Consider the following 16154-nt stretch of genomic DNA (forward strand, 5'->3'; position numbering starts at 1 on the left):
TTTTTCATCTTCAGAGAGCTTGATTCACGTTTACAACATGTAGGCAAAAATTTCAAGTCAGTAATACAGTATCTGTTGTCAACCAAAGGTCTTTCTACTTGAAATCAGAGGTAACAAGTTAAAGGAACAAAGCCAAACACTCAAAAGGACAGAAAAAGAAAACAACTTCTAGTTCTTGGTTAACTACCTTCAACAATGTTTTAAACCAGCATAGCATGCATGGTGTAAGGAGTCACAAGCCCAGTCAGTTCAAGTCCTGGCTTGCCATTTAACTAGCTCTGTGACCTTGAAAAAATTAACTTTGATATTGGAGTCTCAAATTTCCTTGTCTATGGAAAAAAGGGGGCGGGGGGTGACTAATAGCTCATAAAGTTGTTGAGGATTAAATGGGTATTTATATGAAGCACCAAATACATCCCAGAACACAAGAACTCAACTATGATAATAAACCATAGCTGTAAGACTCCCAATTTGTATACTTGTACAAAGTAAAATCTACATTGCCCTCTCCCTCTCACTTTTTTCCTCATAAGCAGTCTGACCCCTACCCCAAGTACAGATGTCAGATTCCTAAAAGAACTGTAGGAGAGGTGTGAAGGCATGCAGGTTTTTGGAAGAAACCAGTCAACACCAGTTGAAAGAGATACTTTCACTGCTAGCTTTATGCTCCAGAAGGCAGAGTGAGAAGCGATTACATCTCAGGAAACTTCCCAGTGCCCTTGGCGAGAGCTGACCGATATGATCTGCCCCATAAAGTTCAGCTTATCTGGCTGGGCAAAGAAAAGGGTAGGAACCTTCAGCCTGGGAAGAACCTTCATTCTGTCACCCAGCAGGAGTGATGAGAGATGCCTCCAACCTTCTGTGCCGCCAACTAAGGATGTAAGAACAAGCCTAGCATCAGCTCATGCTCCCCAGATACTAGTTTTTGGGGCCAAGTACAAAATCTTTGGGTGGCCCTCCACCACTTCCGCTCTGTCTGTCTGTTGTTGGGGAACTAGGGAAAGGCTGCACCCCTAGAAGGGGCCCAGCCTCTGGATCTGGTTTGCTGCGTTTGGCCAGGTCCTCATTGTGAGCCTTGCGGATGTGGCGGTAGAGGTCCCCTGACTGTGTGTAACTACGCAGGCAGTAGCGGCACTCGTAGGGTCGCTCACGTGTATGCACTGTAGCATGTCGTCGCAGTGTGTAAGAACATGAAAAGGTCTTCCCACATGTCTTGCAGGTAGGAACATCCTCTGTAAAAACCCCAAAGCTTCCTGGGGCTGCTTCATACTCAGAAGGCAGGTAAAGTGGCTCATGCAGGGCTGGGGGTGCAGGCAGGGGTGAAGTCACAAGTCCTCGATGATACTGCCCTGGACCTGGCAGCAGATGGTAGGGTAGATGAGGGTCTGAAGGTAGGAAGTGGTCACTGGGTCCTACCTCCTCCAGTCCTGCTGCCCCTGGCTCCTCAAAAGCCTCTGGCTGGGAGGGCTGTCCCCCATACATTGCTCCTCCAGGTGGGAACAGTACCTCAGGACCCTGAGGCTGTTCCTCTGACACATCAGTCTCTTCATCAGAGATCACAATAGCTTCTACTTTCACCTGGACTAGCTCAGCTTCAGCTGGGGTTGGCATCTGGGATGAAACTGGGGCTGAGACTGAGACTGGGGGTGGGGCTGGGGCTGGAGCTGAACCTGGGTGATAGAAGCTTTGCAATGGTCCTCCAGTATCCCTGGGTTCTACCACCCTCAGACCCTCAGGACCCACATCGAGAGGAGTTAGGGGCTCCACTGAAACTGTTGCAAGGCCAGAAGAGAAGTAGTTTCCAGGAACGGTCTCTGTGGAGCTACTAGGGCTGGCAAGAGAGACATCAGCCACTGGTGGGGGAGGAGCCCGTAGATGTGGTGAGTCAACCTCCATGCTAGGCTGTGTAGTGTCAGCCCCACCCGGCACTGGTGGCTCATCTGGAGGACGGGCAGTAGGTGAGGGAGTGGTCAGGCCTTTCCATTCCCCTTTTCCCCAATGGCCTGATGTTTCAGCAGATGCCAACAAAGGCTGGGGGCCACGGGATGTGCTGGACGAAAACTCCAAACTAGAGGCTTGTGAGTTGGTTTCCTCCTCCTTCTTGGTACTGTCCGCCTCTGCCAGGGCCCGGGCTTGCAAGCGCCGCTTACACACCTTGACGATGTCATTCATGTGCAAGTAGCTGGCAGCTGCCAGCACATCCTCCACAGGGGTATCCCCCCTCAGGGCCAGCTGGCCAGCATACATAAAGTCCAGAAGCAGCCCAAAGGCCGGGGCCGTGACAATCTCATTGTGAATACACACCAGATCCCTCTTGTCCAATTCCCGCTCCTTGTAGAAAAGCTGGAAGAACGGGCTGCAGGAAGCCAGCACAGCCCGATGGGCCAAGAACTGGGTGCTACCCACCATCACGGTGCAGTCACAAAGGAAACCCTGGGACCGCTGCTCCCGGAGACTCTGCAGCAGCTGCTGACTGTGCTCTGGAAACTCCATAGCACCCTGCGAAGGGAAGGGGGCCCAAGAGAGGTCTCCGCCAGTGGCTGCCTGGGAAGAAAGCACAGTGGGTGAGGCCAGGTAACCTCCCCAGCAATCTTAACGTCAGCCCTTAACAACAGCTCTTCACCCAAGGCCTCTGGCAACACCATGCCGACCCCGACACTCTGGCTTAAGTTACTACCCTCCTCTCCTAGGTCACACCCAAAGACCTATTAGCTCCGCCCCCTCGGCTTAACCTTACTAGCAGGACCCGCCCCCGCCCGAAAAGCCCTGCCCCCGGAAGTCCCACCCCCAAGCCAGCCTCCGCTTCCTCGATTCCCACCCGGTGGCTTCCAGAGGTTCCTCCAAGTAGGAGTCTCTTTCGCCCAAAGCCCTTCCCGGGCGATGCCTGTTCGTCCCACCCCAGGAACTCCCTGAGCTTCTTCCTCTCGCATTCCAGAGGCTAAGGAATCCCAGGATAGAAACAAGCAGAGAGAGCTGATCCCTCACCCACCACCGAGCAGCCACCGGGCGAGCTCCGCCCCTTCCCACCTTCCCAATTGTAATTGGCTAAAGCTCGCGTTTCCCCCGTCAGGGATTGGTCCACTGTCCAGGGACCAACTTCTCGTGACCGGCGTCTCCAAATGGGCTCTGGCGGCCATCACTCAGAGAGCTAGGCTCCCGATTGGCTAGCACTCATGTCCTAAACTTTCCCTCCTCGTCCCGCCTTCCTGCCTCCGAGCCCTCTGGATTGGCTGAGTTTGTCCATTTACCTGTGGCCGCAGGCGGGCCGGGGCTGCTGGGCTCTGGGGAGCAGAGCGCATCGCGTTCTCTGCGGGGTGCGATGTCGGCCGCAGCGCAGTGCTGTGCCTGAGCGACAGCACGTCGCCCTGGCTGCAGAGTGACCGGGAAAAGGAGGACCAACAAGCTGGTGTGGTAGTGTGGAGGCCCGGGTCCTAGACCAGGCTCTGCCGTAACCGTGGGCAGTAGCCACACGTCTCTGAACTGCAGCTGTGGTTTTTTTAAACAACTATTTTATTTATTTATTTTGGCGGCTGGCCGGTAGGGAGATCCGAACGCTTGACCTGGGTCTCTTGAAGGTCTCTTCCTGCCTCAAAAACTCCAAGACGCCCTAGTGCTCCACGCCTCCAGTCTCATAGTTCTGGCGCCCCTGGCTCAGTAACGGTGCTGTCAGAGAAGGAGCAGCTGCGGGACTGCTGTCCTGGTGTTCTCAGCCTGGACTATATACAAGGACTAGGGTTCCATCTGTGTACCGCCCAGCTGCCAAAAAAACTCAAAAACAAAGATAAATTGAAAATTTCGTAAGTCGAAAATGCATTTAATACAACTAATCTCCCTAACATCATAGTTTAGCTTAGGCTACCTTAAACATGCTCAGAACACTACATTAGCCTGCAGTTGGGCAAGATCATCTAACAGCCTATTTTACAATAAAGTGTTGAATATCTCACGTGATTGCTCAGTGTTGCTTCAAATAGAGCTTTGTGATGAAAAGGGGCTCCATGGTCAAATAAATCTAGAAAACAGCATAATGTATCCTCTTCTGTGACTCCTAGATTTCTAGAGGGAATGCATGTTTCTCTTCTAAAAAGAGGAATTTAGAGGGGATGATCCTGAAGGTCTATGGAAAAGATCACTATGTCTGGAGCCTGGTGAGTAAGCAGGGCATGTGGGCAGGCATGAGATTTCATTGGCCTTGGTGAGGAGTTTCTGTTTTATTCTAAGTGTAATGGGAGGTGTCAGGGCTGGAGGTCTGTGTTGGGACTGTCATTAATGTATAGATGGTATTTAAAGCCAGGGGAAAGGAGGGAAAACCCCATGGGAAAGGGATCGCTGGAGTTGCAAAGCAGTTAGGAGCACAGACTGTTTAGGAAGCTTATGCAATCCTATTTCTACAGATTCAGAAGAGTTGAGAATGAAAATAAAGCTGAGACCAAGCACAAGGACTGTGTGCTTTGTGTACTCTGAAATAGCCATGCATGCTGCACCTGAATTTTAAAAACTACAGTTCTCTTATTCTCTGTGCAAATCCAAAAACCCATTTCTTTGGGTCAATTCTGCCACTACAGCTTAATAATCTCAGTGCGCACTAAATTTCAGTCCCTTTCACCCCCAGGAGGACCATTAAGCAGGGCACAACTTGGTGGCTTTGCTTCTCATAGCTGTGGTACTCCCCCATTCCTGGGGTACACAGAGCTGCAGGATACCATTGCATATCTTTCTACGGTATCATTCAGTCAAATATTTTTTGAATAAAAGCTTATGTTTGGGGGCAGGGGTATTATGCTAGCATAGATAGATTATGGCATATGAGAAAATGTATGTGAAATTTAAAGCTAAAAGAGAACCAACTGGCCAATCGCCAATAATAATAATAATAATAATAATAAGTTAAAGGGCTGGCTGGTTTAGTTCAGCTGGTTAGAACACAGCTTTATAACACCAAGGTCACAGGTTCAGATCCCCAAACCAGTCAGCCACTCCTCCCCCCAGAAAAAAAAGCGAAAAGAGAAGAAACTTCACACTTACAGCAATAACTCCCCCAAGGAAAAAGGCTGAAAAGCTATGCTTCTATGTGTCTGTGTTATTTGTGGAAGTTAGAGCCTGGCCAGTTAGTTCAGTTGGTTAGAGCATCAACCAACCAAGGTCAAGGGTTCAGACCCCTGTACTGGCCACCTGCAAAAAAAAAAAAAGTGATAAAAATATCAATCATTTCTTTAGCACATTGCTAAGTACTAGCGATGTGCTAAAGAGATAATCTCCTCTAATTTCATAATACCTCTTCTTATCTCCACTAGACTGAAGAGACCAAGGCTCAGCCTGGTTAAGTCACTTGGCCAAGTTCACACAAATAATAAGATGTAGAGCTGTGATGGAATCTAGGTCTATCGATTTTCAAAGCCACACCCCTGTGTAGGTGTCTTCCTGGTGTGTCCCCAAGGTCCCTCAGGACTGTTGCAGTCCCCATGGTCAGAGGATTCAGACTTGGTCAGGGCAGGATTATCCTATCCGTTGGGAAAGTTGGTGGCACAGGAGGAGCCCAGAACCAGGAAGAGGGGCAGCTGGAATGGATGAATCTTGCTTAGAGATTGCCCTCCAGGGGCTGGACCTCCTGCTTGTGTATGAATCTTTGGGGGACAAATGACAAACAGCATCACAAGGGCTCCTCTTTACAGTCTAGGTTGGCAAGACTATTCATGTGGCAGATTGTATTTTCCAATATGATATTAACAATGTCTTCCTTCTGGCAGGCTCATGTTACAATATGACACTGAGGCTTCTTCCATAGGATAAGGTCCCACTCTCAAATCTGAGATGAGTTGGGATCCCCAGGGAGATGATGTAATGTCTAAGCTGTTTTTCAACACCACACTTATTTATTTATTTATTTATTTATAGTTTTGGAGGCTGGCCAGTAAGGGGATCCAAATCCTTGACCTTCGTGTTATCGGCACTGCTTTTTTTTTTTTTTTTTTTTCCTGTCTTTTTCATGACCAGTACTCAGCCAGTGAGTGCACCGGCCATTCCTACATAGGATCCGAACCCGCGGTGGGAGCGTCGCTGCGCTCCCAGCGCTGCACGCGCGCCACGGGCTCGGCCCCCTTTTTTTTTTAAAGATGACCGGTAAGGGGATCTTAACCCTTGACTTGGTGTTGTCAGCACCATGCTCACCCAGTGAGCTAACCGGCCATCCCTATATGGGATCCAAACCCGTGGCCTTGGTGTTATCAGCACCACACTCTCCCAAGTGAGCCACAGGCCGGCCCAGCACTGCTCTTTAACCAAGTCAGCTAAGAGATAACTGGCCAGCCCTCAGCACCACACTTCTGACACTAAATAAGAGGGTTTTACCTCACACTGACCAATTCTCCAACACTCGACACCCACTGGGCATCTTACAGTTCAATTTAATTCAATTCTGACAGTATCTACCTGATGTGAGCAGCAGATCACATGAGGACCCAGTCCCAGTCCCCCATCTTTAAAAAAAAAAGATGACTGGTACGGGGATCTTAACCCCTGACTTGGTGTTGTCAGCACCACGCTCAGCCAGTGAACCAACTGGCCATCCCTATATAGAGATCTAAACCTGTGGCCTTGGTGTTATCAGCACCACACTCTCCCAAGGGAGCCACGGGCCGGCCCTTATTGGGCTTGTTTTAAGCCACTAAGTTTTGGGGTAGTTTGTTATGCAGCAAAAGATAACTGATACAATCCTCCAATAAATTTTCTTTGCATTTTAAATCTCAGTGCAGTTGATTGCTCTCCATTGCTATTTTCTCTCTTTATTCTAGCTTGTCTCTGATCCTACAGCTCTAGAAGCAAAGAGATCAGGGCTTGGGGAGAGTTTATCAGGGCCAACACATGGCCTGGGGAGCTTGAAGGTTCATTATGAGAATGAGGCTCAATCAACCCATATTCATTAAACTCCATTATTTGCCAAGCAATATGTTAGGTACTAAAGATTTATTCACTCATGCAAGTAGATACCAAACACCTATTGCTTGCCAGGTACTGTCCTGGGCATTGGGGATATAGAAGAACAAACAGACAGGAATACCTACCCTCCTTGAGGAGAAATAAGTAATATACATGTAAGTAAATTGATACAGTAATTCCAAAGAGAGCTAAGTGCTATGCAGAAAAAATAAAACAAGGCAATACAGGATAGAAGTGACTGATGTGTGGATACTTCAGCCAGGTTGGTCATTGAAGGCCTTTCCGAGGAGGTGATATTGAGCTGATACCTGAAGAATGAGAAGGAGCCCACCAGGTAAAGATCAGAGTTGAGAGCATTTTAGGTAGAAGAAATAGCAAGTGCACAGACCCCAGGTGAGAAAAGAGGCCAATGTGGCTGGAGTGAAGACAGCAGGAAGTAGAGAGGCAGAAAATGATCTGATTCCTGGCTGGTAAGCCAGGGTGATGATTTATTCTGGTTCCCTGGCAAGCCATTGGGTTCTAAGTAGGTGAGTGACATGATTTGACTTGGGTTTTAAAAGATCGCTCTCAGCAAATAAGCACATGAAAAGATGGTCATTATTAGTTATTAGGAAAATGAAAATTAAAAGCACAATTAAAATACAACTACATAGTTTCAGAATAGCTAAAACAAAACAAAACAAACAAAAAAACAGCTGACAATACCAAGTGCTGATGAGGTATCAGAGCAACTAAAATACACACAATTACTGTATTTAATATTTACAGCACTGAATGAATGTGGGAAAAACACAGTCTTTCTTCTGTTCTCACAGCACAACGATTAACACAGGCAGACCAAACTTCTGTAGCCAGATGTGTGGGGTTTTCTCTGCACTGGCAAACAAGCCAGCAGTTCTACAGTGGACACCAGCTAGGGGTCCTCTAATTCAGTTCCAACACCATCTACTTGGAGATAATGTCAGAGCCTGCAGGTTGAGGGCTCAGTCCCACAACACTGCCTCCCACTTCCCACTTCTGATGCAAATTGCAAGCTACAGGTTCTTTTACTGGACTTTTGATGGACTGGCTATAAATTGGGATTGCCACAACCCCCTCTTTGGGTTCGTTTAGTTTGCTTGAGCAGCTCACAGAGCCTTGAGGGGAGGCTGGCCTGGAAAAGAGGAGAGGAGAGAGTCAGGGCTGTTGAGGCCCACACATCTGCTTCTTGCCAGGGTATGGGCGGAGAGGACCCCCATGGAGTCCGAGCAGCTGACTTGGTGGCCTCAACCATTCTAAGGGATGGGCAGGTCAGTGGGAACCGCTGTGCCTTCTCCAGTGTGACGGCTCTGAAGAAGCAAGAGGTCTCTGTTCTTGCAGGAGGGTAGGCCAGACTCTTTTACTTAAAACATACAGAGTTGCTTTGGCAACGGTGAGTTTGCTCAAGGTCACATATACTGCCATGGCTCTAGAACCAGTCACTCTTGCTGAGCCTTTCTCCTGTCTGTGTCTCCTGGTGTTTCTGCCTCTCTCTGCATGGCCCTTTTATGAGTCAGGGACTCAGCAGGAGACAGATCACACACTCACCCTCATTAATTGAGGTGAGTTTAATTAAGGGACAAAAGTGAGACAAGGACTCCTCAGTTCTGGAGGACTCCTGTGTGTGTATGTGTGTAGTGCCCAATAATACCATCGTCATTGCTTCTGAGGTCATTTACATCTATTGTGTCTGTTTGGTGTAAATATTACACATACTGCGAGGGTGCTCTGCCCTCTGGGGTCTGATTTTCGCTACTTCCTCCCCTAACTTCCAACATGGACTGGGTGCTCAATAAACGTTTTTTGGATTGAGTGCATAAATGTCTGGAATGCCTGAATATTCAAGAGTCTTGGAGTTGGACATCCGGAATTTGAATCCTGGCCTTGAATGATCCTGAACGACCTCAACCCTCTGAGCCTGCAACCTCATCTGTAAATGGAAATAACAAAAAAGCTTGCCTCGTGGGGTTACTGTATGGACTGAAGAGATAAGAACAGCTAATTACTATGCATACTGTGTATACTACGTGAAATACATACAGTCTTTATATACTTGCTCCATGAGTGCACTCTGTTATGGAGCTTTTCTTAAGTCATCTTTCACTAATTAAATCCCTTTAAAAGTACTTATTGGGGACTGGCCGGTTACATTACTTGGTTAGAGTGTGGTGCTGATAACACCAAAGTCAAGGTTCAGATTCCCCAAACCAGCCAGTCACCAAAAAAAAAAAAAAAGGATTTACTGAGCACCTATTATAGGCCGTTAATTTTTTTTTTTTTAAAGATGACCGGTAAGGGGATCTTAACCCTTGACTTGGTGTTGTCAGCACCACGCTCTCCCGAGTGAGCCCGGCGCCAGCCCTTTGGCTGTTAATTTAAGGGGGTTGACGGCTCGACCTCCAGTAGGAGGTGGAGAGGGGCGAGGCTTCATGAATCCCCGCCCATGAGAGCAAGGCCCAATCAGATCCGCGTAGGGGGCGGGGATCCGCCCCGGCAGGCCCGGAAGCAGGGTTAGGGTGGCTGCGTGTGTTTCCGGTGGAGCAGAAGGGGCCGAGGCTGGCACGGTTCTGGACGCTGAAGTCCGCCCTTCTTGGGGACGATGTTTTATCACGTGAGCAGGGCGCGGGGCGGCTGCAAGGGCTGGGTCGAGAGGAAGAGCGAGCCCGGGTGCCGGGGCCAGGGTCCGCTTCTCGCCCCTTGTGCTCGGGGCGCCCGGCCTGCTCTCCATCCCACTTTCCCCGCAGATCTCCCTGGAGCACGAGATCCTGCTGCACCCGCGCTACTTCGGTCCCAACTTGCTCAACACGGTAAAGCAGAAGCTCTTCACCGAGGTAGAGGGGACCTGCACCGGGAAGTGAGTGCCGCGCCCACCGCGCCGCCTGGTTGATACTTACATGGTGCCCTTTACCTGCAACTCTGGGTAGCCTTCTCACCCCCAGGCGCCCCAGGCGGCCAGTTGCTTCCTGCTGTGGGTTCCCCCGGCGCCGTCTGCAAAGCTGAATAACAAGACTTCCTTCTCTCAGCTGATACTGGTCATTCATTTACTCCACAAACATTTTTAAAGCTCCTGCTGTGTGGCAGGCCCTGTGTTGGGCCCTGGGAACATGCAGTGAACAAGGTAGAATGAGGTCAGTCCTCACGGAGCTCACAGTCCAATCATTGTTCCTGTGTCTGCTTTCCTTCTGTGATTCTGCTGGTTTTCTCTATCCCCCACATCCAGGGACCTGGCCTGGCACATCATGGGCCTCGATATGTTTTGTGAATGAATGACCGGAAAAAGCAGATTGTTATTTGGGGAGGAAGGAATAGGGCTGAGACTTGCTCATTTCTGGGCTCTGCATAGAGGGGCCTCTTGCAGAGTGATGTGAACGAGCTGGTGGTGCTCAGCCCGAGGCAGTGGAGTCCTTGGGCCTCCAGCATCAGACAGAATAACCTGGGGCAGTTCTTGAATTTGCATTCCTGAGCCTCCTTCCTCTCTACAGAATCAAGACTCTCTGGGGACAGGCCTGAGAATCTGCATTTTAATAAGTTTCTTCCCCACCCCCAGATGATTTTGAGGCATCCCAAAGATTGAAGTCTGTTGGCTCAAGGATTGGAGACTTCTTGGACAATGTGCAATTACACATTCAGAGTTTGGCCTTATAGATACTGATTTGTGTTTTGTCTTTCTCATGGTCACTGAACTCTCTGGGGGCAGAGATGCCATCTACTTCCCCTTTTGCTTTCCCCCACGCCCCCAGGCTCAGTGGCTCTTGTTGCAGATGGCTTTAGGAGCTCTTCCACATACAGTGCCTTTCTCTTATTCTCACAGGTATGGCTTTGTAATTGCTGTCACCACTATTGACAATATTGGTGCTGGTGTGATTCAGCCAGGCCGAGGCTTTGTCCTTTATCCAGTTAAGTACAAGGCCATTGTTTTCCGGCCCTTTAAAGGGGAAGTCGTGGATGCTGTTGTCACTCAGGTCAACAAGGTGAGACCATACATAGGGGAGGCAGTGAGGTGGTCCTTCAGAAAATCTGGTTTGGGTCCCTACTCCACTTGCTAACTGTTCCTTCAGCCAAGTCACTTAATTTCTTTGTGGTTCAGTCTCCTCACCTGTCAAATGATGTGGTAATCTTGCCCTGCCTCACTCAGGGGCCATGTGAGTCAATATTAACAGTCATAACGATAGAAGCTGCATTGACTGAGGAGTTACAGGCAATGTCCAAAGCCTCAGTGACTCTGTAAGGTAGGTGTTTCTATCCCATTTTATGGAAGCTGAAGCTTAGAGAAGATAAGTGTACTGGCCAAGGGCATATGGCCAGCAGGTGTTCAAATCTTGGACTAACAAGTCCCAGGCTTAAGCCCTTTACACTATTTACTGAATTTAAAATGAAAGGTTAAAAAAAGACAGTGAGAAATGAAAACAAATGCTACAATTTAGACTGGTTTCAAAACACGAATAATATTATTAGGAATCAGATTAAGATGAGAAGCTGCAAAGACTCGGGGGACAAAAAAAGTGAGAGCACTCATTTTCCTTCTAGGTTGGACTCTTCACGGAAATTGGGCCCATGTCTTGCTTCATCTCTCGACATGTAAGTCTAGACACGCTGGGTGGGGCTAAAGAAGAGACCCATTCATGACCGTCTGTTGAAGCATCCATTTAAATTGCTGACCCAGGGCCGAGCCCGTGGCGCACTTGGGAGAGTGCGGTGCTGGGAGCGCGGTGACGCTCCTGCTGCGGGTTTGGATCCTATATAGGAATGGCTGGTGCACTCACTGGCTGAGTGCCGGTCACGAAAAAGACAAAATAAATAAATAAATAAATAAATAAATTGCTGACCCAGTGTCACTCCCTTTCAGTCCATCCCATCAGAGATGGAGTTTGATCCTAACTCCAACCCACCATGTTACAAGACAATGGATGAGGTGAGTGGGTAGGAAGAAGTCAGCGAGAGGGAGGAGAGAATAAGCCACTCTGGGGGAGAGTATTGGCCTGAGGATGTCTGAGTACACTGTTTCCTCCTCTACTCAGGACATTGTGATTCAGCAGGATGATGAGATCCGCTTAAAGATTGTGGGGACACGTGTGGACAAGAATGACATTGTGAGTCTCTTGACTGCCTCCCAGTCTGTACCAGGTGGAGCTGAGAGCATTTCTTACCACCCACAGTTCTGGGGCTTCTGTGCTCTTCTGCCAGGAAAAAGGGATGGGTGGGCAGAAGGCCTGGGGCTGGGGGCAGCGGATGGTTCTGTGCCCACCTTGGCGTCATTTCCTTTTTACCTTCCCTCCTGCAGTTTGCTATTGGCTCCCTGATGGACGATTACTTGGGTGAGTGCCTGGTCATGTGTTCAGGGCTGTTGCCTGGAGATGGGGTTTATAGGGGTGGGGAGTGGATATAGGATTTAGTGTCTGAGTTAGAGATGTAAGAAAACCTCATGCTGCCTGCTTAGAAGATCCAGAACACAAGCCCTTGGGATGGGAAGTACATGGTTGTGGCTGCTCCTGAGCTCTGCATCTAACTGATGTACTTTTCTTGTTCTTTCAGGGCTTGTGAGCTGAGCACGAGGGCTCCTACTTCGTTTGGTCCTGATCAAGGAAGTGCAACTGTCACACTTCCCATGTTGTCCAAGAGGCCTTGTCTGGCTGCTGTTGGGGAGGCAAAGAAGGTTCCTTGTCCCTCAAAGACATCTGGTGCTTCTTCCAGCTTAGCTGCTGCTCCCACATTTTTGACTATGTGTTTTAACCATAAAATGTCCTTGGTTCTCAAGGAAGTGTTATCTTCTTTTTTTTTAAAGGCTGTGGGGCCAGTTGTTCACTAGACCCTCTCTCCCTTGGGCCAATGCCTCAACTAATCTCAGCCACCTAGGGGATCTGACTAACCCTTTGCCAAGGTCTAAGGTTGACCTCATTGAAGGCAAGGCTTCCAGCAAATTATACCATCATTAGAGCCATTCTGAGTCCTAATCTAGTTCCAGAGTGCCCTTCCCCGCCCTTAAAAGTAAGCAAGAGTATAACTAGAAAAGTGGGGAGAGGAGACAGCAGATAAGGGGAGATGAACAAGAGGACAGTAATGACACAGATTGTGGGGTCCCAACACAGCCATTCCTAAGATGGGAATATAAACAAGAGAGGCCTTTATTTGCTAATTGATCAGTATATGAAACTGAACTGAAGATGTAAAAGGGCGCAAAATCTAGTTAAGAGTAGCACAATAAAAATGCATGAAATGCCTACAAGACTAAACAAACACATCACTCTTCCTTCACACTGTCTTTTTAATACATTTGTCTACCTTGGAATGCCCTTTCCCAGCTTATGTGCTTACTACCTACAATTGTGTCAAAGCTCAGTTCAATTATATTTTGTTTTGTTTTGTTTTGAGCTTTCCCTGACTTCTTGGGAAGCAGAGCCGTGTGGTAGAAAGCATGGTTTTTTGTTGTTGTTGTTTGTTTGTTTTTAAAGATGACAAGTAAGGGGATCTCAACCCTTGGCTAGGTGCTGTCAGCACCATGCTCAGCCAGTGAACCAACCGGCCATCCCTATATAGGATTAGAACCCGTAGCCCTGGTGTTACCAGCACCGCACTTTGCCAAGTGAGCCACGGGCCGGCCCGAAAGCATAGTATTTGGATTGACACAGAGCTGGCTTCAGTCTTAGTTGGATGACCTTATGTTTTATCACTGTAAAATGGGCATAGAACCCTCTTTGGAGGTTGCTGTATCAAAGATCATATATGTTCAAGTGGCTAGCATAGACCCTGGTCCATGATAGGTACTCAACTGTTAATTATAATTACTGTTATATAAAGCATATAATACATCTTTAACTATAATAATAAACCACTGAGGTGGTTTTGGTCCCCAGGCGATATCTGGCAATACCAAGATATTTTTGGTTGTCACAACTGGGGATGCTACTGCCTTCTAGTGGGTAGAGGCCAAGAATGCTGCTAAACATCCTACAATGTACAAAACAGTCCCCTACAACGGAGTTATCTGGACCCAAATGTCAATCATGCTGAGGACCAGAAACGCTGATAAAAGGAAGCATCCAGAATAATGCCTAGAACATGGTAAAAGAAAGGCACTGGAATGTGGATCCCTTCTCACCTTCACCACTCCCGGATGGACAGACATAGGCAACTCTTCACCTTCTCATTCATACCTCATGTTTTGTTATTGTGCCTCTTTTCACTTTTTATTGTGTGAAATGTTTTTTAATTGGAATGTTATTGGGAAAACTAGATTCACATGCACCACTTTCATATTTGTAGGGGGCACTTCAGAAAGTTCGTGGAATGGGCCGGCCCCGTGGCACACTAGGGAGAGTGCAGCGCTTGGGAGTGCAGCGACGCTCCCGCCGCGGGTTCGGATCCTATATAGGAATGGCCGGTGCGCTCACTGGCTGAGCGTGGTGCGGACGACACCAAGCCAAGGGTTGCGATCCCCTTACCGGTCACAAAAAGACAAAAAAAAAAAGAAAGAAAGTTCGTGGAAAAATGCAATAAAAAGATAATATGAATCTTTCCATGAACTTTCCAGCTCTCAGCACTGTTAGGTTTTCCAAGTTTGTTGAGTCCGGAAAGTTTCTGTGCTGGATTTGCAGTATTTCCAATGGAAACAATGTTACAATGGTAGATACCTCTCCACTATATTATCAGTTGATTACATGGGTTGTAGGGTTTTTCCTAGCCCCTGAGCACCGTGTGGCTCAGTGAAAGTGAAATTCTCAAATTCTCAAATTGAACCACCCATTTGTAAATTGTGTATGGGATAACCCGGAAGTAATACCAAGCTTGGAAGGAAGAGACTGATGGACAGAGAAGCAGCTTGTGGAGCCTCAGCACATGGGTGCTGGTGAGGATGTTGGTGTGACATTGAGAAGGCTGGCACTGTGTGGGGAAGGGAGCAAGTGGAAATGGCCTGGAGATGGTCCCCAGAACTCTTCTGATATTTTAAGGTTCGTACTAGTGAAGTCTGAAAGTTACAGACTCTTGAAAAGGTTGAAGGCTAATAGTAACAGTACTAAATCCTTTACACATATTACTAAATCTTCACAACAGTGCCATGAAATACGTTCTGTTATTCTGATTGAAGTTGATGAACCAGGTCAGAGAGATGAGCTAATGTGCCTTAGGTCACACAGTGATTAGTGCAGCTATAATTTTAAACAGTTCAACTCCAAAGTCATAATTCTTGCCAGGCACTGGGTGTCTGGAGAGTGAGTGGTAGCCACTTTTCTCACATTTACAGCCATGTGGGTCTCACTGCTGCCTTTCCTGGCCCCAGCCTCCACTCAAGTTGCGGGTAAATGAGCCACGACAGGTTGGGTACAGTTTCACTACATCTTGCAGGCCCAGGCTTTCCTCCCTCCATCTTCTCATGCCTCAAAGGTTGCCAATGCCTGTGCAGACTGATAAAACCTTAGCAAGGAGACCTGCTAGTATCTCAGATTCTGCTGAGTTACTTTCAGACTCAGACTTGAGAGGAGGGCCCCCTGTCTTCCCTTCATGCATAGGTGGGCAGATACTTCAGTGTTCAAGTACTGCAAACATTTTGAATATGACTGGCAGAGACTCAGCAGGGTCAGTCTTCTCGGGTTGAGTTGCCATGGCAACCCCATCCTCATCTATCTGGCTTTCCTAGCTCTGGTCCCAGGGGATTTTCTTTTCTAGGCATCCTGGCAGGAGCATGTAGCCCTGAGAGGGAGGAAGGGAAAGGATACGTACATTCATGCTCCTCTGAGAAGCTCCCTTCTATAATGAATATATAGTGAATATATAGTGCAAACTGCCCTATTTAGGGTGACCATAAAGGAATTCATTGTCTGCCTTCTGATGTGTGTGAAAGTTTAACCTCCAACTCTGCCAAGTGATTTCACAGACATTATCTCATTTTTTTTTTTTTTTTTTTTTTTTTTAAAGATGACCGGTAAGGGGATCTTAACCCTTGACTTGGTGTTGTCAGCACCATGCTCAGCCAGTGAGCGAACCGGCCATCCGTATATGGGATCCGAACCCGGGGCCTTGGTGTTATCAGCACCGCACTCTCCCGAGTGAGCCACGGGCCGGCCCGACATTATCTCATTTAATCCACCCTTTGAGGTGGGTATTATTCCATTTTGCAGGTGTGGGAAAATGTGGTTAGATAATTTGCCTAAAGGCAGTGTCAGAATTTGAACCCAGGTCGATCTGACTCCCAATACCATCCTTTA

General features: G+C 48.0%; 2 protein-coding genes across 2 annotated transcripts; one reads left to right on the top strand and one right to left on the bottom strand.

The window, feature by feature from the left end:
* Positions 1 to 644: 644 nt before the first annotated feature.
* On the bottom strand, positions 645 to 2867 carry ZBTB3 (zinc finger and BTB domain containing 3). Its single transcript, XM_063095329.1, has 2 exons — positions 2819 to 2867; positions 645 to 2544 (listed from the first exon to the last, which is right to left on the bottom strand). The coding sequence occupies exon 2, from the start codon at positions 2491 to 2493 to the stop codon at positions 919 to 921; it is 1575 nt and encodes a 524-aa protein (XP_062951399.1). The 5' UTR covers positions 2494 to 2544; positions 2819 to 2867; the 3' UTR covers positions 645 to 918.
* Positions 2868 to 9464: 6597 nt separating this feature from the next.
* On the top strand, positions 9465 to 12708 carry POLR2G (RNA polymerase II subunit G). The gene is made up of 8 exons (XM_063094533.1): positions 9465 to 9565; positions 9699 to 9808; positions 10766 to 10925; positions 11482 to 11532; positions 11801 to 11866; positions 11973 to 12044; positions 12236 to 12269; positions 12487 to 12708. Exons 1-8 carry the CDS (start codon positions 9554 to 9556, stop codon positions 12498 to 12500), a joined length of 519 nt encoding a protein of 172 aa, XP_062950603.1. The 5' UTR covers positions 9465 to 9553; the 3' UTR covers positions 12501 to 12708.
* The last annotated feature ends 3446 nt before the right edge of the window (positions 12709 to 16154 follow it).

This window comes from Cynocephalus volans, chromosome 4 (assembly GCF_027409185.1).
Source record: "Cynocephalus volans isolate mCynVol1 chromosome 4, mCynVol1.pri, whole genome shotgun sequence".
In the NCBI taxonomy this organism is placed as follows: Eukaryota; Metazoa; Chordata; class Mammalia; order Dermoptera; family Cynocephalidae; genus Cynocephalus; species Cynocephalus volans.